At 42.0% G+C, this 22483-nt stretch overlaps 1 protein-coding gene across 1 annotated transcript in view; it reads right to left on the reverse strand.

Moving 5' to 3' along the window:
• The window catches only part of TANC2 (tetratricopeptide repeat, ankyrin repeat and coiled-coil containing 2), a 195783-nt gene that overhangs the window by 139683 nt on the left and 33617 nt on the right, over positions 1–22483 (reverse strand). Inside the window, exon 3 of the mRNA XM_082297163.1 lies at positions 18533–18632. Within this exon, the coding sequence (XP_082153289.1) occupies positions 18533–18599 (67 nt within the window). The 5' untranslated portion in view covers positions 18600–18632. The remainder of the gene's footprint in view (positions 1–18532; positions 18633–22483) is intronic.

Here is a 22483-nt window from a genome sequence, read left to right on the forward strand (position 1 = left end):
CTGGTGGGAGTGTCAGGGTACAGAGGAGGGATGCAGGAATGGTTGTGGGTGTTGAGGGTGGAGTATTTTTACTGATGGAACTATAGCACAGACCTGGGTTATTAATCACCATGTCATTAAAATCCAGCTCCCCAGTCACCTTCCAACATGTTGAATCCTTTAGCATAGAATCATTAAGGCTGGGAAAGACCTCCAGATCAAGCCCAACCTATGACTGTTCCCCACCTTGTCACCCAGCCCAGAGCACTGAGTGCCATGTCCAGGCCTTTCTTGGACACCTCCAGAGATGGGGACTCCACCACCTCCCTGGGCAGCCCCTTCCAATGTTTAAGAACCCTTTCTGTGAAGAAATTCCTGCTGCTGTCCACCCTGAGCCTCCCCTGGCCCAGCCTGAGGCCGTTCCCTCTCCTCCTGTCCCTGTTCCCTGGGAGCAGAGCCCGACCCCCCCGGCTGCCCCCTCCTGTCAGGGGCTTGTGCAGAGCCACAAGGTCCCCCCTGAGCCTCCTTTGCTCCAGCCTGAGCCCCTTCCCCGCTCCCTCAGCTGCTCCTGGGGCTCCAGCCCCTCAGTGTCCTGCCATGAGGGGCCCAGAACTGGACCCAGCACTCGAGGTGCCTCTCCAGTGCCCAGCACAGGGGACAGGCACTGCCCAGGTCCTGTGCCCACACTCTGGCTGGTACAGGCCACGGGCCCTTGGCCCTCCTGCCCACCTGGGCACAAATGGGCTCCTGTTCAGCCACTGTTGAGCAGCACCTGGATGCTCTGATAGTTCACACAAATAATCCAAGACACACAAGGCTTCTATTTCTGTACATAATTAATTAATGCTATATAAACTACTTCGAATTCCCAGACTTCTCCACACACCAGATGGGCAGATTTGTATTTTGTGCCTAAGAACACACACAAAACCAGTTGTTTTTCCCCTCAATCACATCCCTGCCCTGATACAAAAACCACCTAATAAAACAATAAAAGCTTTACCACTGTGTACAGTTTATTATGGAAAACAGTGTGAGATGGAAGTCACAGAAATGCTTTCATAAATATAATATTTAATTTATTAATTGTGAATCCACAAGACTTCCTTTCTCTTTTGCAAATAACCTGACAATATTTTAAAAATGGAAATGCCATCCTGTGTTTTGAAATACTTCAGCTACAGTGGAAAATCAACATGTATTTAATACAGATAAGCATTTTAGTTTATTGTATGTTAAATATAGTCCCAGTGGCCACTGGAGCAGCAAGCAAATGTGGAGTCACCACTGCCACGGGCATGCTCTGACTCCAGATGGGTCCATGGCTTGAAAATAACCTGGAATATCATAAAATGTTCAACATTATGAACAATTATGGGAGTCCTGACTATAGCAAGGCCTCATGGAGAGCAGAAACTGGGGACACTTCATTAACACACCCAAAGACCAGGACACAAGCGTTCTGTTATCCCAGTAGAGTTCATTGAATTACACGATGGATTTTATCCATAACTATAAAAATACAAATGCACTTTGTACTTGGGGCACTTTAAAACATGATTAGTAAGTACATGCTCTAAATTCATAAAGGGCAGCTTCCCTACACCCACAATAAGGAGTCATCTCTAGAGGAGAAAGCAATCCCTCTGCACAGGAGACGGAAAACAGAGTCAATGATAAGACATTTATTTCAGATAAAATATCTGCTTTGTTATCAAATTCAGAGGAGCTGATAACTCACCCAGAGCACCATTTGTCAAAACATTGTTACTGCACCATTCTGCATTTTACTGCTTTTAGCTTTGTTCTGATATGTAGATGAAAACCTTTTGTTCCCAAACCATGAGACAACCAGAATATAAATGAGGTTAACAGATAATGAAATATGTGGCCTCCACATACTATTAACCTAGACCTTCTTTCTCTGAATTTTTCTTTCTTTAAAAGCAACCTGCACCACTGTCACTGCCCAGGCAATCTCCCTAAGCCCACGGGGTCATTCCCAAGTGACAGGCTCTTCATTAGTAAATCAGCATTATATCACACAACAAAAATGTAACTCCAACCTGAGGAACACATCTTGGAATCCAGACTTCAGCACCTGCAGCCTAGACAACTCATGCTGTGTTTTGATCTAACATTCTGGAATTTGTAGTTTGGAGTTACTGAGAGTTATCTTACAAGAAACTTTGTTAAAGATGCCCATAATTGGGAATTTGGGAAGAATCGACCAGTTGGAGAAGACACTTTAAACCAGTTAACAGCAGGAGACTGTTAACCCTGCTTTGGCACCGAGAGAAGAGAGATGGGGCCATCCTTTGCAGAAACACAGAATCTGTGAGGTTGGAAAAACCCCCTGAGATCACCAAGTCCAACTGTTCCCTGAGGACTGCCAAGGCCACCACTGACCCATGTCCCCAAGTGCCACATTCACACGGCTTTTAAATCCCTCCAGGGAGGATGACTCCATCACTGCTCTGGACACCCTGCGCCAGGGCTGGATAGCTCTTCCCAGATGAAGGAATGTTCCCAATACCCAACCTACTGTTCTGAGTCTAAATGAGCCAGTGAAATGACAGTAGGTTAAGTAAGGGAAAAACAAAACCAAAATACCCCACCTGAAAACCTTTCATTTCTCAGCATTTCATTGTTTTCTCACAGATCTAACACTGGGTATTATTTTCCATCAGCAGCTCGTGCTGCATTCTGCACTCTCATACTGCAGTGGAATTAATTCTCAATCCCATCTCCAGTGAAAGCCCTATCCATGCTTTTCAGACACACATTACTATTTTTCATCAAAATTATTTCCACCAAAAGTAACCAAAATCCCTTTTCAAGCCTGACATCTCCTGCGATGCAAATCACTAAATTTTAGAAGTTATGCCTAAACACAACAGTAGAAATAACACAACCCAAACATCCTCAGGAATCCTCATTCTTACAGCTCCTGTGGCTCTACACTGCAACAGAAAAACCTACCCAGATACACACAGAGTCACAGTTTATGGCCTTTAATCGTAAATACCACTTGCTCTCCTGCTTTGGGCTATTAGAGAATAAAATATAAAGAGAGATTAACAGTTCTATCTAGTTGGAAGAATGAGTAATTACTTCTAAAAATGATTTCCCAGACCCTTCTCAAGCAGCAGCAGCGCTATAGATCTGCACACATTAACAAACACACACAGACAGGGCTTAGAGAATTAAATATTGAGGAAATTCTACCCAAGATCAGATTGAAACAGAAAAGCAATACAGGGACCTGCAGCAACATTTTGCACCAGCACCAGATTTCCATCCATAGGACTAATTCCAGGCATTCCTACGTCAATTTTTAGGTGTCACTTTGCAGTACTGCACCATCCAAAGCTAACCCTGGAAAACTGCACCACAATGAAAGGCTCATCCCAAGTATAGAAAAATGCTGAATTTAGTTTGGATCAACACAAAAAGGTCTAAAGAAGCCCATGAAGGGAGAGCAAAGCATTAGTGCATCATCTCTTGGCTGTTACAGAGGTTGTAAATCCCCATCCCTGGAGGTGTCCAAGGCCAGGTTGGATGGGGCTTGGAGCAACCTGGGACAGTGGAAGCCCATGGCAGGGGGTGGAACTGGATGGGCTTTAAGGCCCCTTCCCACTGAAGCCACTCCATGATCCTATGCTCTCTGGTTCTCAGGAGGAAGCCTGCCCACACCAGGGATGCCACATCCCCATCGCTGCAGCACTAGTCCAAGCTGCTGCCATGTCAGATGCAGGATCATAAACTGCTTTGCAGAGACCAGACATAAATCTCACTAATGAATACAATTATAGAGACTCTTTATAGTAATTTTTTTTTTAGTTTATCAGCCAGGAGGTACAATCAATCTACTACTAGTGCATTACCTGTGATGGCTTATGAACATTTTTTGCCAGTTAAAATGATGTTGGGGATTCCTCATATCCTGGAAGGTAAAGAACATTCCCTTCTACCTCAGCATTTCTCAAGGAGAAGGAAATAGTCACAGACAAGGGCAAAAAGGTGCTAGAGTAAAAGAAAACCATTTTAGGAACAAAGAACTTACCTTGTATCGATATTCCAGTAAGCTCTCTGTTTGAAAGGGAATTTTGTGAACTAAGAAACCTGCTCCTCAAAGAAATGCAAGTCATGGAGCATGGATCAATGCCCAGCCTCTCCTCTAATGCAAAGGGAGGTTTACCCTGGTCATATAATGCCATTAATGTGCACAGCAGCAAAACAAACCCCTCCTCAGTTAGAGAGAAGATTAAAAAACCTACAAATAAATATTCCTACAGAGAGAGAAAATGGCATCAGAAACAAGAAGTTATTGATACGGTAAATAATCAATAGCCTAAATGCAAATTATTATAAAATAACTGAAAGTAAAAAATAATTGCCTTAAGGCAAAAACCCATCACTTTTCTTGGGGGACAAAGAAAGAAAAAAAATTAAAAATTGGTGAAAGCATTTTGTTTTCACATCTCTGTCTGCTTCTCACCACCATGGCGGCAGCTGGCAACAGCAGATGGCACAAAATTCAACCCCATAATCTGTCAGAGGTGAGCTAAAATTTCACCATACTGAGAAACTGTGAAAGGAAAAGTCAGGGGAAGCAGGACACAGCATGGCTGGTGGCATTCCACCGGGGACAAATTGTGAACCTCTTCTGGAGGAAGTCAATGAGGAAAATTTACTTAACCAGCATATGTGTAATGTGGCAAAACCCACCAAATTTCCAAAACACGGTCTGACTTTCATGTGGGAAACAGGGCTTAGCACAAGTACCAACATGGACAACACTCATAATGGGATTACTGGGTGGCCTGTGCTGGGCTAGGAGTTGGACTCCATGATCCCTAGGGGTCCCTTCTAACTCAAGACATTCCATGATTCTATGATATGGCACTTGCGTGTCTATTTGTATCATTAAACACATTTGTAATCATGCCGTGCCCAGGCTCCACAGTGACTTTACACTCACTTCATCTTCCTCTGCTATCACCACTTAATTAGCTGTTCTGCCTCCCTCGTGCTGCCCCATCACCTGGATGAGATGTAAATTACCTGCTAAAAAAAATTGTCTATACTATCTTTGTTTTGCTTAGCAATTTCAATTTGAGACTGTGGAGTATTTAATTTAATGAGTCCAAGTTTTGCATAGCATTACAGCATGCAAAATAATTACACTTTAAAAATTACTGCTATACACAAGATAAACCTGCTAGTGCCAAAATTATTCTATTTCTGTAGACAAACTTTGAAATTTATTAATGAAAGTTTGCAGTGAAACAGCTGTTCTGCTGATTAAGTAAGTTATGACTAAGTTTTTGTGGTGCTTCCACATAAGCAGGCAGCTATTGAAGAGCAAGACAGACTAATTGTGTAAAACTGATGAAATGAGTTAAGGTTAGACATTAGGAAGAAATTCTTCCCTGCGAGGGTGGGGAGGCCCTGGCACAGGGTGCTCAGAGAAGCTGTGGCTGCCCCTGGATCCCTGGAGGTGTCCCAGGCCAGGTTGGATGGGGCTTGGAGCAACCTGGGATAGTGAAAGGTGTCCCAGGCCATGGCAGGGGGTAGAACTAGATGAGTTTTAAGGTCCCTTCCAACCCAAACCATTCTGGGATTCTGTGAAATGTTGGATGTGGGCTAAATATTCCAGGGCTTTCAGACTGGGAGGTGGCAGGAGAAGGGTGGTGATGAGTTTGGAAGGTGCCCCTGCAAATTATTTCCTGCCTTTAGAGCTGGCTCTGTACACACAGTTCCAGTGATTCTGGCACTCTCTTGAAGCATCAGTGCCTAGATTAAAGCCCTGGTGAAACCCAGGGTCCGAGTTTAAAGGCAGTGGACTAAAGGGCCACCACATCCGCAGCTGCTCCCTGCAGTGCCACACCACACTCAGCAGTCAGGCAGGTGAGCTGCTTCTCCTCCGCATATTTTTGTTCTTGGAGACCACAGTCCAATTTTATTAATCCTCATTTAGATGCAGAAGTCTGTTCTTGCAGCAAACCTTGATGGACTTCTACCCAAAGGGCTCCAGAAACATCTGTCCCCCACACTGAATTCACAACCCAAAAGGAATGGAATATTTTTTGCAGTCTAAGCTAAATGCAAACTGTGCTATCCAGGTAAAAAGTCCACTTCAAATATACATGTTTGGTTTTATAAGGACCAAATAATCTCTTCCCTGTGGTTTAAGATCCATACAATTCCTAAATTCTACACATAGTATAATACTACTGTGTGTTCAGCTTCTTGGGAGTTGAAGGGGAGAAGGTAACAAGGAAAAATGAAAAATAATGATTTGTGCACATTGAGTGTTGGTGTGGATCTGGTTTTACATAAAAATAGCATCGTCTTTACACCTAACTCTTCTTGCATTTGCAAAGTCACACAGCTGCTCAAGCAATTAGTGAAAATTAAGTCTTTGCAATAGCTGCATCTCGTATTTAGGTTAGCCAGGACACTCCAGTATGTTACACAACCAAACCCAATCCTTTCTTCTTAATTGACATCAGGCATTATGAGGCCAGCAATTATATTTATTCATCTCCATTAAAGGACAGAGAGATACTGACTGGCTGCACAGTTCAGTCTACAGATTCCTTATTACTCCTGGTAGTACAAGACCAAATCAATCCCTGAATCGTTTTCTATAGCTCCATGTCAGTCTATAAACAGTGAAAACACTCAGGGTGCCAAAAAAAAAAATAAAGTTTTATTTGAACAGGCCTCCATTTGCCCTCTACTTGAGTCACATATAGCAGAATTTAGAAAGCCATGCTGTTAATATTTTTTTTAACCTAAAAGGGTTTTTTATTTGTTTTCTAAGTGCAGTATTTTAGAACTGTATGTCCTCAACCTCAGAGCCTGTGGCTCACAGAGCAGCCTACACTGGGACCCTGCTCAGCAGGTCCAACACCTCCCACTCACAGCAACCACAGTTTAGACCAGGTCACTCGGGGCTTTACTCTTCATAATTCTGATCCTTCTGTGACTTGTTTATGAGGAGCTGCCAGGAACAAGTTACCTGCATGACTCACCTTTCCCTTGTCATCCCAAGCTGAAAGGAACGCTTCAGCCTCAGGCACCTGCTATTCCCCTTATTTTTATGGATCAAATCAATAAGGAAATGTGGACCAAAGGTAAATCCATACAGCAGAAGGAAACACAAAGGTTTTCACAAATGCATTGAAGCAACAGCACAGGCTGCAAAGTGCCCAAATCACCCAGTGCCTCAGCCCCAGACACCCAAGCTGCATTCCACAAAAAAGGGCTTGTCTACAGCCTAAGAAAACTTCTCATTTCCAAGGGAATGTTTTGATTCCCATGATGCAACTGAAGTCACCTGCAGTGACTGATGGCAAGAACACAGAGGGGGAAGCTGTGAACTGTGAGCAGAGCACACACCAACAGTCAGCCCGGGTTTCAAGGGGGATAACAAATACAACCTGCCCATGGGGACAACCTGGCATCAGCCCCAACCAGCACAGGGTACACCTGTAAAAAACAACAGAACTGGTTTTGCTTTGAAAACACCTCAAAGTTGAGGCAACATTTTGACTGCCTTTTGAGAAGACAAAAATCTTTCAGAACTTTAAAGGAATAATCAGCAGAGAACTGTCTCTAAACTGGTTTCACAAGATCCATCATATACCGAACAAAACATGATAAAGCAAGTTCTTTGGTAAGCAGGTGCCTAATTAGTCCTTTCGGTTGGTTGAACATTTCTTTAACAGCCTCCTGAGTTTGAAGTAGCCACTGCAGACATTCCTTGGTGCAGCAGGTGCCCGCTACAAGGTGTTGCTGTGAGCTGGCAAGCCCTTCACATGTGTCCAGGTGAGGTCAGCGGACAGAGCAACTCAACTCATTTTCTGTAAAAACTGGCACAGGTTGCCCAAAGCAGCTGTGGCTGCCCCATCCCTGGAAGTGTCCCAGGTCAGGTTGGACAGGGCTTGGGTCTTGTGGAAGGTGTCCTTGCCCATGGCAGGGGTGCAGAATGGGATGATCTTTAGGGTCCCTTCCAACCCAAGCCATTCCATGATTCTATGAAAATACACTAAATACACTATGTATTTTTTTTTCCTAGTATCTCTATTCAAATCAGCAATTCATTTTCATGTGGCAAAACCCAAAAGCAATTCGTTTATTCTCTCAAAGGGACCTACATAACCACTGTGCCCACTAGAGCAGGACCTTCTAAATTAACTCAAAGTTAAAACAAATAAATAAAGGATTTACTTGTAAGATCCACAAGAATCCCACAAAACAGTTTCATTTTCAGCAAGGAATCACTTTCTTTTCCCCCCCTCAACGGAGAGATGGATACTGCTCACAGTGCCAAAGACAACTACTAAAATTTACCAACCACATGATCCCAGAATGAAGAAACTAATGGCTCAAATTACTAACAGATGTTAAGCTACATCTCACACACACAAAAAACCCCCAGGTTATAGGGTTATTCCTGTCTGAACTCAGACACCTTTGAGACCGTCTTCAAGGTAGCAGAGCAGGAAATGCTGGAGCAGATGCCAGGTGGGCACCACGTCCCACAGCTCCAGAAGAATCAGCCCTGGGTCTCTCCAGAAGCAGCTCTAGGCTTTGCTCTCCCCTTCTCCTAACACACCACAGCCAACACCTTCCCATTGCTCTGTCCCTCACAAATTGCAATTTCTTAAATTAACAGTGTTGAGAATTACTATCTGTTTGTAACAAACCAAAGTGAACAAACCTTGCCACACAAAGTCACTCCAGGCCAATTACTCCATGTTTTACTTTAGTGTCTTGCCTCAGCAGCTGCTCAATTATTGAAAGCGCGAGCTGAGAATTTTTAGGTTTTGTAATGGAAAAGGGATGCAAACATAAGTAAAACTTTCATCAGCGACAGGGTATGTGGTATTTGGGCACTGTCAGGCTCCCCACAGAGAGAGCCATCTGTCTGGGGTTAAACCAGCACTGGTTGCAATATGGAAACATCCTAATTAATGAAGTAAAAATAGCAATTTGACTTAAGAGGCTTTGGCAATTCATAAACACACTTAAGTCCATCCATGTATCGTCCAAGTTCCTCTGTCTTCGAGGAAGGTCATTGGCAGAGGAGGACTCAGCAATTTGTTTGGTTTATTGAGGGAGCTCTAAGACGGATCCAGGGAAGCACCACCCAGCGAATGCGATGCCAAAATGCCTCAGCACCTTCCAAAAGCTGGTGCTTTTTTCCTCCACCTCTTCCTGCTACATTTTTATGGCAAAAACTTCCTCTTTTTAGGAGCAGAGCACGGACCCTTGCTGGGACTGTGCATGACAATGCATGCACTTCCTAAAAGACTGCCCAGAGCAGCTGTGGCTGCCCCATCCCTGCAAGTGTCCAAGGCCAGGTTGGACAGGGCTTGGAGCAACCTGGGATAGGGGAAGGTGGCCCTGCCCATCACAGGGGGTGGAACTGGACAAACTTTAAGGTCCCTTCCCAACCCAAACCACCATGTAATTCAATGATAAATAGACTTCAAACTGTAAAGGTCCATTGTCTTCCTGTGGGATATCCAACATTAACTCCCCATATTGCTTATTAGTTATGAAAATCCACAGAAAAAAACCAAAAACAAACCAACTAAACGACCAACCCAGTGGTCAGAGGCCAAAAATACTTCTTAGAGGAACTGCAGAATTAAAAAAGAATTCTTTGCCTCTGCAAGTATGTTTGTGTTTATTTTTATTGCTGCAGTGCTTGGAAGCCTGAACTGAAATTAAGATCCTACTGTGTTGGCAGCTGGTACAAAAACAGAGCAAGAAAACACCCTTGTCATTATAAATTTATTAACTTAAATTCTATTCCTACAAGAGACACTGTTGACATTCCTGCCCAGGAATTTCAGACACAAGTACAAAGGGGGTTTTTCCCTGGCATGTATAGGAAATCAGAAATCATACACACCAACATCTGAGTTATTCAGGAGCAGAATGAATCCTAAATACGTTCAGGTATCAGTGACACTGATCTGTACCTTCATCATCTCAAAAGCTGTTACTTGTCACTAGAAAAAGGCAGGTATTTCTAATCTGGGGTACAACTAATCTCACCTATTTCATACAGAAAAAGTAGCATCCTTGTTTCTATTAACATGAAGTGACTCTTTTATCCAGAGACACCTATACTGAGTATGTAAATCAAACCCACCAACCCTTCCTTTTTTTTATTTTGATGTGGGAAGATGACTTCATGACAAAAAATCTGGAGTAATAAAGATCGTGTTGCTAGTAACATTTGGGTATTATATGGTGTACTTCATTCATTAATTTTAAAACCACCCTACTTATGCAATTAAAATACAGACAGCAATGATACAGCTGGACAGAGAGACACAAGAGAGCTTCCCATGTCACATTAGGGAAAAACAAATGCCATCAATGAGCCCACAGGTTTCTGCCAACAAGGGTATCAGTGTTGGCACCGGGTGTCTCCTGCTCAGAGATTCTCTCTGAACTCCGCATGGGGCACATCCATCTGCTTTCCTTAGCTAAGAAGTTCACAGCCAAAACACACAATTCAGCCTTTAGTTATTGATTTTCTACTAAAACTGTTTCCAAGTTCTAAAAGCCTCCAGCCTCCATATTTGGGCAGTGTTTCCATCACAGCTCACCTTGGCAAGTGTGCCCCAGCTCTCTGGAGGGAAATATGCTAAATTCTATATGAACAACGAAACCACACTAGTTAGGTCATAAGATTTTATATCAAGAATGTGCTGATAACTTGCTAACCATTAATTTTTTTGTTCATACCTAACAAGAAATTCCTAAGCACATCAATAGAGAAAGTTAACATCCACAGCCACCTTAATTACAATTCTGACACAGACCTGCTGGAAAGCAGCTGCAAAATTTAAAAAATGAGACTTCTTCTGATAACCCAGAAATCAGAGGGAGCCATTCAGCTGTTACAGACATTCATTTCAAGAGTAAAATATAGAATAGAATCATAAAGCAGTTTGTGTTGGAAGGGACCTTAAAGCTCATCCCATTCCACTCCCTGCCAGGTACACCTTCCACTAGACGAGGTTGTTCAGACCCCATCCAATCTGGCCTTGAATACTTCCTGGAATGGGGCAGCCACAGCTTCGCAGCCTGTGCGAGTGAGGTTGTGGACTTTTAAATACTTTTTTTAAATGGCCAATATCCAAAGCATTTATTTATCCCAACTAAAAATTGGACCAATTTGTTAGTAAAATGAAAATTACTCTTCAGCTTAAGCTTCTCCCACACTATGACTAAATGAGCCATCCTTGTTTTGTTTAAATGTGGGTTTAGAAAATACAGTACCAAAAGCTCTGAGTCAGTACGTGGTACCTTTCTGCAACTGAACATGCTGTAACACTTTGCATGGGAAACACTTGTCTTAGGGAAACAGAAAGAAAATTCAGAAAACTGGCTTGAACTAATAAGCAAATTATTATGACATGGCCTGTTTCGCTGTCATTATGTACTTAGGAATTGGCCTCTGTTTTATTTGATTTTTGTCTCCCTGGGCCTTAATTTCCTTGAAGTGCTTCCAGGTGCAGCTCGTGCCCTTCCCCTGTCCCAGCCTTTCCAGTGCAGGGCTGAAGGGGCAGGAACACACAGCACAGTCCCCCTGAGTTGCTTCAGAGAACAAGAAGTCCTATTTTCACCACTTCCCATCTATTTGAAGGGACGATCTGCTCTCCGAGTATGTCAAGGAAAGAGGTAAATTGTGATGGTTGTACAAAGAGCAACAATAGGGACAAAAGGCCTCGTGGAAGGACAGGGATGTGTCTTGGGCACACACAGTGACACTAAGTTCTTGCTTTATTTAACTTTATTTAACTGTCAATAAAGAGAAGAGAAGGAATAGCTGGATATTCCCCTATAAGGTGTGAGTGGGCTTTTAACCTGCAGGGCAGCTTTCAGAAGGCACTTCCAAGCTCGGGATCATTCACCAGCCACGGGGATCACCAGACAGGACTAAGGCAGCTATGATGTTACACACCCAGAATTCTAATTTTTCTTACGTTTTAGCACTATGATCTCCTGAAGCTTTTCGAGGTGTCTGCATTTAATAACACAGCATTGCTGTAAACTTTCAAACAAGTTTTGTTCGTGTAATGTAGTAATTAAAAATACAGACGCAGTTCAAATCTCAAATTTCTAAATGAACAAGGCAGAAACAAAACCAAGAATACCTTCCACTCCTTTTTATGCCTTGGAATAAAACAGTGTTGACACCTCAACGATTTGAGCATTTCACCATGAACAACTTCAAGGAATACTTTAAAAAAGAAGAGTAAGTGGATGACTCAATCCTACAAAGCAGACAAGAACAATATGATGAATAAACCATTTAAATGCACTATTAATTCTTGTGGTATTCTTTATTTCTTACTCTAAGAATGGTCCAAAGGTCCAGCTAAACAGGTTAGTTTTGTCTATCAGCAAATCAGTAACAGAGTCTCAGAGGAGAAGTGATGGCTAATAATCATTCTGAATTCACCTAACAGAAGATTTTCAGACCTATTCAGATGACAAAGAGTATGTTCTGGTGAGATCTGGACTCCTTATCAAAGCTTCTAATAAAATCATGTCCCTAACTTGCTTAGGTTTTGAGGGGTTTTTGTATCTAAGAGAATATGGGTCGGTTTCTATACTGATCTCATCCTCAAAAAGAAAATTATATAAAAGGAAACATAAATCCTTCCACTTCAGAAAGATCTTGCAGAAAAAATTTCCACAATTCCTTCAAATAGGTCAGTTATAGATGGAAGCTTTAGCAAAAATTATCCATGACTTATCTAAAAATATATCTGATACTAAAAAAAAATAGTCCTCACAGACATGCTGAGAAGTTTGTGCGAGCAGTAGAAGAGGCTGAAGAGGAGAAACTCCTGAAAAGGTGCAGCTTACAAGTCAATCCTCTCACAAAGAAAAGATGATTTTTTCATTAAGAGTATTAGTAAGTTATAGACATTTACTCTTCCTTAAGGGAAAAAAAAGGAAAAAGGAAGGGCAACTGCAACTCCAAAAAGAGAATTCCAGAGTCATCCCTCACACCTGGTACAGGTACTTCCTGCAGCCAAGAAATGCTTTATGTGAACCAAGAGGAACACACGTCTTGGAAAAGCAGTCACTTCACATACACAGTGCTGATCATAAAAATCCCTCAAAAATAAAAATATTACTCATACCTGGAAGATAATCCTAAAACAGAGCAATACGGATTCAACATCTGTCAATATAACAAACAACTGCAAGAACCTGCATTAACAACTCCCAGGGACAAGCAACACTGAATAGAAATAATATTTATCTTTAGGAACTGGGGAAAAATTTGATATAGAAAAATCTCACATCTTGGGTGGAGATTTAAGTTAAGGCATATCAAGACTAACGGGGATTAATTATACTGAGGAGAGTGTGATGAAAATGGAGCTGGTTAACAAACACTAACTACAGTAGGGTTTGTTACATTTTGTCTGGGAATGCTCCTACCACACTAAATGAGTGAACACAGGAACGTCTCCAAGCAGTACACAATTGTTTAATACCCAAAAGTGTTCTGCTCGAGGAGCACAGAATCAGTATTCAGCCTCATATCCTGGTCCATAAGATCCCTTCCTTCTTGTGAGAACTTAGGAAACTGCAGTGTGTGGGGAGGCCCTGGCACAGGGTGCCCAGAGCAGCTGGGGCTGCCCCTGGATCCCTGGCAGTGTCCAAGGCCAGGCTGGACACTGGGGCTGGGAGCAGCCTGGGACAGTGGGAGGTGTCCCTGCCTGTGGCAGGGGCTGGGAGAGGATGAGTTTTAAAGTTCCTTCCAACCCAAACCTTTCTGGGATTCTCTGATGCTACATTTAGCTTAGACTTGTCTCCATTTAAATTCTCTTTCCTGCACATGAAGATGTCACTTATTTTTGTAAAAGGTCAAGTTCTGATGACAAAAAAACATATTGCATATTCAACACGCTCAGGTAAAATGGCAAAATCAACATGCATGTGTTGAATATTTCTAAACCCATTTATTTATTTAGAAACATTCAATACTTAGTAAGTTTCTAGAGTTGTGAGAAACATTACTTTTAGTTTGCTTGTATAAAATCCAAAAATCCATTTTAACAGGTAAGATTATCGATTTTGCTTAAATCCTGTTTTAAGGGAAGGAATTCAAGTTTGTTCCTGGGGCCAGGTCTCTTCCAGCAGAGAACCCCCAAGTTATTAGACATCTCAGTGATTTCTTACTGATTTTCCAGATGAAATTTCTGAAGTCACTGACATAAACCTTATTTTCTTAAAAGATTTGACTGGATTTTTAAACTGCTACAGATACACAAATCATTAAGGTTTCCTCAGACATTCTGGAAAGGACATCCCACTTTCCCAACAGTTTGGCTGAACAAATCCCTTAAATTGGTATTATTTCCTTTTGAAGATAGTGTGTACATTCTCTTTGAATTGTATATGAAAATACTTTTTTTTTACGTTGAATAAGAGAAGACAAGGTCACCTGATGTGGGAAGATTTTTGCACATCAGCACAGGAATTTCGGTGGGATTTGATGGAAAACTCCTGCTCCCTCTGCTGGCTCAGCCCCAATAAAGCACCAATATTTCATCACTAACCTGTCAGTAAATGGGAGAAACGCCACAAAATCCCACATGTATCCAAAACACGAGCCCTGTGCCCTGCGCTCTGGGGCCCTCACTACAAAAAAGACCATGGCCAGGGAGGGAACGGAGCTGGGGAAGGGGCCGGAGCACCAGGAGTGGCTGAGGGAGCTGGGGGGACTCAGCCTGGAGCAAAGGAGGCTCAGGGGGCACCTTGTGGCGCTCTGCGCTTGTTCTTAAGAGTTGGTGATGGTCACACGTGTGAAAATCTTGTCTGACAGAGCTGGATGAACCCCTGCTCCCCTCGGAGCTCACACAGGAGCATAAACCAGTATGGGCTGCTAAACAGTGCAATGGGTGAGTCAGTCAATAAAACAAACTCTAAGCACAGCAAAGGACTGAACAGACCTGTTTTATTTCTAAGCTATAAAGCAAGTTAGGTTAACATCTGTGGTGTTATTATTTAAAAAGTAGGTATTTGTGAATCAGAGGTAAATAAATACATATTATTCTAATATAGCCTGCTAAAATTCCCTCACAATACAACAGTAGTGCAGGAGAGAAGCAGAAGCTTCATTGTCCAAACATTTTCTATTTATCTGGGAAGAGAATTTGGTACATGAATAAGACACATTCTGTTCAAATAAATCAGAACACTAAGAACCAAAGAGCATGCCTGTGTATATATACATCTTCCTGATACATTGCCTTCTTCAGAAGGAAAACACTGAATTACATAAACGCAACACAAACTTCCCTGAAAGGTCAGTTCGTGCTTAAATAAACTCAAGGACAAACTTTACTGTGGTCAGAGGATTTGTCAACATACTCAAGCCTTGTTTAAAAATGGATTTATGAAAAACCAGCCATCTTTGTGGAAGAACACGAGCCAAACTATTATTTGGATGGAATACCTTGAACATGTGGATACAATCAGTATTCAGGACCATAATACATGATGGGTCTTTTAATACCTCACTTCTAACACTTTCTTAAATTAAGTTACCCGACATCTACAGGACCCCACCAGCTGGATCTCATCACTCAGCATTTTCTTTCAGAATTGAAACTGAAAAAGCAATTGTGACTCTCAAACTCTTCTGGGGTAAAAGTTATCCTTAGACTTCCATAATAGAACAGATAGATGAGAAAGTGCACAGAGATCTGGCCAAGCAGAAATGAGACCTGCACAGAAACGCCCATTATCTTCAAAAGGCAGGAATCAAAGGAGAAGAGCATTTGACATGGGCCCTTTCAGTCCTGGAATTAAAATATAAAGTGGCAGGTTCCAAAAAGCCCTATAAATACATTGGAAGTGAGAAGTAATTGGGTCTTCTGTGAATCAGGAAAGAAGAAGAGGTTTTAAAAAACCCTGCACCAAAAATGTTCTGAATGACAGGCAGGCTCCTGGCCGGGAAGCTCCAGATAAAAACTGTGCATTTTATAGTTAAGAACAAGCAAGATGTAATTCCTAACTAACTCAGAAGAGAAAAGAAGACCCTAAGGATTACATGCCTCAGATACTCAGACTTCAGAGTACTTGCCTGGCACAGGGTGCCCAGAGCACCTGTGGCTGCCCCATCCCTGGAGTGTCCCAGGTCGGGTTGGACAGGGCTTGGAGCAACCTGGGCTAGTGGAAGGTGTCCGGGCCCATGGCAGGAGGATGGACTAGACATTTAAGTTCTCTTCCACCCCAAACTGTTCTGGGATTTATTCACAGGGGTGGGAAGATTCATCAAGATCCTGTCACCTGACAGGGTGACAAATGCCTTTCGTATATTATTAGGTAAATTCTCTCCTTTTTAATCTGCTTTTAAAGTATCAAATTTGTAGTTTGCCAGAACGGCAAAGCAAATAAATATAGCAAGTTTCAGGCTTACAATACTGCATGCAACACAGAAATGTACCCAGAAGATTTACTGGTTTTTCTTTCCTTATTGTGCTGCAAAGAAATACAGACTTAAATATATTTACCTTAAAAAAATCTAGGCAGCGACAAATTCATCTAGTGTCATGTAAGAGTCTGGCAGATGAACAATTATCTGAAAAATTATTTTGCAGTGAAGGGATGTGTGCCACTTCGTCACAAACAATACAACAAACCTGATCCTCCCGTTTTCCCATTTCCTCTCTCACCCTGAAGAATGCCAAAGAGAATTTCTCACTAAAGCAACTTATTTCAAGGTCAGAATTCCATTAAACATACAGTACAGTCACTAGGCATTAGAGAGAACCTCATCAATTCAATTCTGTCGTATTATTTTTCAATATATGAATAAGAAAACCTCTTCTTCTGCTTTGCCCAGAAACAGACTGTTGAATCACGGTACTTCAGAACTGATATTTTTCATTCACAAAATAAGAAACACATATTTGCAGAGCTTGGCATATACAAGATCCTTAATACTGGTTCCGGGAGATCAGCCAAAAGGAATACTAGGGCCTGTTAGCAGCACATCTGACAAAGAGAGGGCTTTCTACAGAAATCACAACCTAAGGTGATTTGTCCATGTACGGTTTTCCAAAGCTATCATCAAAGGACTTGTACTTTCAAACAGCAAATGTGACACAAATCACAAGAGGATGGAGCCATCTGCTCACGTGGTCTTCTCCAAACCTGTTTTTTCAAGCAGGTACCTCCCTCACACTAACCACTACTGCTACAAGAGACTGAGGAGTTCCTATGGAAAGGAAATCTCCTTCATAAAAGCAATGAACAGCCATCACCTCAGGCCTGAATTCCTACAGCATCTTTGCAAAACAGACATTTACCTGCTTCGAGACCCACACCAAGTGCAACAACACGATGCACGCTTGAACTTCCCAGGACAAGTGCCTTCAGGATGGACCAACACCCCAGACACTGGAGTAAAAGACCACTGATGTCTAAGGCCTAAGGCATCAGTGCTGCCCCCACAGCAAAGCCCCACAACTCTCCTTCCCCAAATACCACACGGGCAGGAAGGTACTAAAAATGGCCAAATTCTGGCAGAAATACAGAACAACTTGCTTAAATCCAGGGAAAACAGCCCATTTTCCCACTGCCTTTCCCACCACTGCGTCTCCTCATCCTCACCTGTGGTTTCCCAACGAATATCCATGTGAACATCCATAACATAAATACCCATATTAACACAGATGCACAAGCACAAATAGACACCGTATCGCAAAATATTTAAAATGTGCTGCCAGATGGCTTTAAAATTCAAAATGAAAGATCTAATTAGAAGCTCTTATCCTGCCAACACTCCATTTTTGGAAATAACTACAAAAGTTTTTTTTTTTTTTTAATAAAAGTGTTTTTAAAGCCTATCAATATTTTTGTAATGTTCTGTTTTACAATTACAATCTCCCCCAGTCTCCATCATGGATGAAACGGGCCAAGCCACATGAACCAATACTAACTGTAAACTCCTTTCCTGGGATGTGGAAAAACGAAACGGACATAAACAATGACTAAATTCTCCTTTAATTTCAACTATTCCCATTCCTCTCCCTCCCTCCTGTTTAAAAATAAAAGCTTAAAAGAAATTGCTGCTGGTCTCAAGTTTTGGCCGTAATAAAGCAGGTTTCACCGCCACAAGTTATCACAGACATTTGAGAAGAAAAAAACTTTCTTACTTCCCATAAATGAAATGTGAACCTTGATGTTTGTTTAGCACAAGATTATGCAGAACTCTCATTTGGTTTTCCCTACATCTTATCTCCCCAATAAAACCAGATGATGGTTTACATACATTTTAAATTAAATATACATATAGTTTCAAATTAAAAGTACAGCACAATATTAGAATGAAGTATAATGATGTTTGTAGCCTACAAGATCATCAACTAGTACATCTGTTCATTAACAAGAAGAAAGTCCTGCTAAGACCAAAACACACATAAAAGGAATTGTTTCCAAAGTGCCAGTATTCCACATGCACGAGGTGGTGACGATTACTTACCGCTGGACCTGTTTTTGCGGTTTGACTTCCCTCCTGTAAGAAGCATCTTGAGACTGTTTCGAAACATGGCGATCCTGTTCTGTGTGGTTTATTCCAAAAGCTGCGGAAAACAGAACAACAGACATCCAAAGTCAACGCTCCTGTTTTGAAAACAGGAAGCCATTACAGAGAAGAGGTAAAAAGTGCTAAAACCAGGGTAAAATGATGAAAAACTGTTTTGCCAATACAATTCCTTAACAACATCCATATAAAGCCTACCATTCAGTTTGCTTTCAGTTATCCAGTCTTTATTTCCGGGACGACACAGTTCCAGTGCTGCTGGTAGAACCAAGCTATTTCGTCAAATAATTTATCATCACATTGAAGTGGGAAAGACAGAGCATTTAGCAAACTGCCTCCATTTCTCATCACTATTAAAGCCAAACCCATCAGAAGGAGCTGCTGCCCTTCCTGTTGCTCAGAAAATCAATCCTGCCAACACCAACCACGACTCCAGATGCTCTGCAGCTCCTGGGCTGGTTGACTGTCAAATTCTCCTGCGAGTTGAATAAATTGTCATGAGGAGGCAAGTCGCTCAAACCCAGAGTAACTGATGCAAAAAATCAAACAGAAACATTATCCCTATATTTTCCTTGCTATGTATATGTCTCGGGGGGGGGGGAAGGTTGTCTGAGTGTTGCTGAAGATAAAAGCGTGTCTGGGATCACCAGGCACAGTGACAGCCTGTGCTGGGAAACAGCCACTTATTAAAGCATGTAAAGCATCAAAACACCTACAACAAAAGCAGCTCAAACCAGACCAAAAGAATTGTAAAGAGTCTTTGATCAGTACATACAATAAATCCCAATTTTCTTCCTATTGTACACATTATATTCCATAGTTACAAGGTAACATATTCATCTTGTAGAAATAAATAATGAATTTTTTTCCTATAACAATATTTGGTTCCTCTTGGAGGATGCTCAGTAAATGCCATCTTGCGCTTCTTCACATTTCTCTGATACTTTCAAGTCTAGTAACACAGTAACGCCCAGTTCAAAGAGCTTTATATGTATATTTAAAGCCACTGAAAGTCCTTCTAATATGATTTACTCACTTACTGAGAGACACCAGCATTCCAGGGCAGCAGCTCAGAGCACACACATCCCAAGCCCCAGTAAGCACCCAGGGATGACAGCAACTTCAGCCTTTCCCGACTTCACCTACCAGATTCCACAAACAGATTTGGGAGTCTGTGGGCACGCATGGATGAGCGTTAAAGAGAAAATGCGGAATCAGTATTTCCTCTGCATTTATGAATCACTTGAGCCTCACCTGGCACCCTTCTGCCACCAAAACACAAGGAGCTGGTGTTCAAGCTCATTCCCAAGGCTCCTAAACAAGGCTTAGGTCCCCTTTGGAACATCCCATTGTTCCATGACTATCAAAAAAAATTCCGTCTGGGCACGCAGACCACTGTTTAGGGACTTTCCCCATGTTGGCTTGCACTGTGGAGAGAACTGAGCAGAGCTGTGCCACCAGTGCTGAGCTATAACCGAATTCAACCAAATTCTGTTCAAGGAGTCAACTGGCCTGAGCCTAGGCCATGCCAAAGGTGAGCCTGATAGTTTTGCTAATAATGATATTTACCAGTATCTTGCACATGGCAAATAGGACTTCCAATAGGAAGTGCTGTGCTGCTACTAGGGCTGAATTAAGGCACTGCATAGGGCACAGATGGGGCCTCCACCAATTTCCTCTTAAGAACCACAGAGTGGAGAGAGAACTGATGTCTTGCATTAAGACCCTGAGTTACCAGCCAAGGGATATCCCAAGGGCTAATTCCATACTCTCAGGGGACTCCTGGACTACAGGAAGATTACTCTGCCCATGGCAGGGGGTTGGAACTAGATGCTCTTTAAGGTCCCTTCAACCTAAACCACTCAGCGATTCTGTGACTATTTTAGCAGCAATTCCTGACATGGCTCCTCATTGTATCTTACACACAATATTGATATATTCTAAGGGTAAGCACTCATTAGACTTATACAGTTTATATATTAGCTAAGATGTTCACAATGCAGAGGAGCACGTAACCAAAATCAGCTGCTGGTTTTCATCTTCGTGCACAACCATGTCCCTTTGTGGCTTTGAGCTTCCTCTGTTCAGCCAACACTGCTAAGCCAGAAGTAATATTTAAGAATAAGCACTCTAAATGAAAAATCCTGTTGGTTGTATTAATTCATGGAATTAGAAGCATTAAACAGCAAACAAAATTACAGTATTAGGAAGAGCTGGGTCAGACAATTTTTCATCCTACTCCGTGAACTCCTTAATGCACCTCACAGCCCAGGTCAATTCCCTTCTCCAGGATCAGCAGCAGCTCTATCAGCAGAAGCAAAAGCTGCAGGAATGTGATGGGGATCCTTCGCTCCCCCGCTGACACAGGATGCCTCTGGCAACAGTTTGGGCAACCAAGAGCTTCTACACTTGATTTGTCATTTATCTTGTCATTTTTAAGTTGTTTACCAAACCAAATGAAGACATTGTATGAGCACAAGTCTCCAACAGTATCAGCAGATGAATAAAAAAGGTACAATCTCCATGCTGCATTTTTAGAAAAAACAGCTCAACCATCTCCTGGTTTCTGTCCAGACACTCTGTCACACGGTGTTTGATCTTCTAACAAATCAAAATTTCAATGAAATACACAAACAATAAAAGCTTCTGGAGCATGAGAAAGCAGTAGTACAAATATGATGAGGAAAAGACCCCAAAGTGGAGGGGGCAGAAGCAGACTGAGCTCTGCAAGCTGCAGACTTGCAACAAATGCTAGGCTTGAACAAGTCTGCGATATCTCAATCCTTCGGGATGACTAAGGCCTATTTCAGTGTTTTCTTAATTTTTTAGACAGAGTTTGTAGACAGGCTGCAAAAACCACCTCATGTTTTAGGTGGCTACACATTATTACAGCCCACAGAAGCCAGTTTTGCTTCTTTTTATAGAGAGGTATTGTCTGTCAGACACAGAATTACAAAATCAAAGCAAATTCTTTGCCTATATACCACCAGTAGAACAACCAGATCCCTGCACTGTCCTCGTCTCTGATCACCTCACTAAAACTAAAATTTCATTTTACATAAAGCTGATTAGCAAAGCTAAGCTGTTGTTCAAAAGTGTTTGATGTCCAATGAGTTGTACACGTCAGCGTGAGAAGCTATTAAATGTATATCTTAAGATAAGAATTCTGTGTTTTTTCCAATAAGACAAGTTTCTAACTACAAAAGGAGGGGAATGCACCCTAAGTCATATGTGCAATGCACATCTCTTAAGAATTTGATTTCCACTTTAAGTGTTCAGTTCCTGCCTCACCTCCAGAGTGAAAATACCCATGTAAAGGAACAAGCATTCCAAAAACTGATTGTAGGAAATAAAATTACTGTAAACATTTTGGTCTTACAAACAAACACTTTAAAAGAAATAGAAACATTATTCCTGTATTTTCCTTGCTGTATATGTCTCGGGGGGAAAAAAAAGGTTGTCTGAGTGTTGCTGGAGATAAAAGAGTATCTGGGATCACCAGGCATGTTCCCAGTCTCAGCCAGGAGACAGCCCAGTCAGGCTTCCTGTGCAGCACAGTGATGCTCACAGGTTTCAGCAGAACAGCCAGAGTGTGGCCACTGCAGAGCTTTAACTGAATGGGTAAAAAAGACAACAACAACAAAAAAATCCCCCCCCAAAAAACCAAACCAAAAAAAACACCAAAAAAAGAAACCGTCTTGCCAAAATGGAGGTGGTTCAACAGTTCTGCCAGCTGCCTCTTCAGGTATTAATTTGTATTTGAAAAGTCAAGTACAAGCCTGTGCCAGCTCATGAGATCCCATTAACTCACTCTCCGGGTCAGGCGGCAGCAAATTAATACAGAATTTACTTCCAGAATGTTCTTAACATTCAGCAGAAGTTTATGAATGC

Source organism: Coloeus monedula (genome assembly GCF_965178545.1).
Source record: "Coloeus monedula genome assembly, chromosome: 26".
Classification (NCBI taxonomy): Eukaryota; Metazoa; Chordata; class Aves; order Passeriformes; family Corvidae; genus Coloeus; species Coloeus monedula.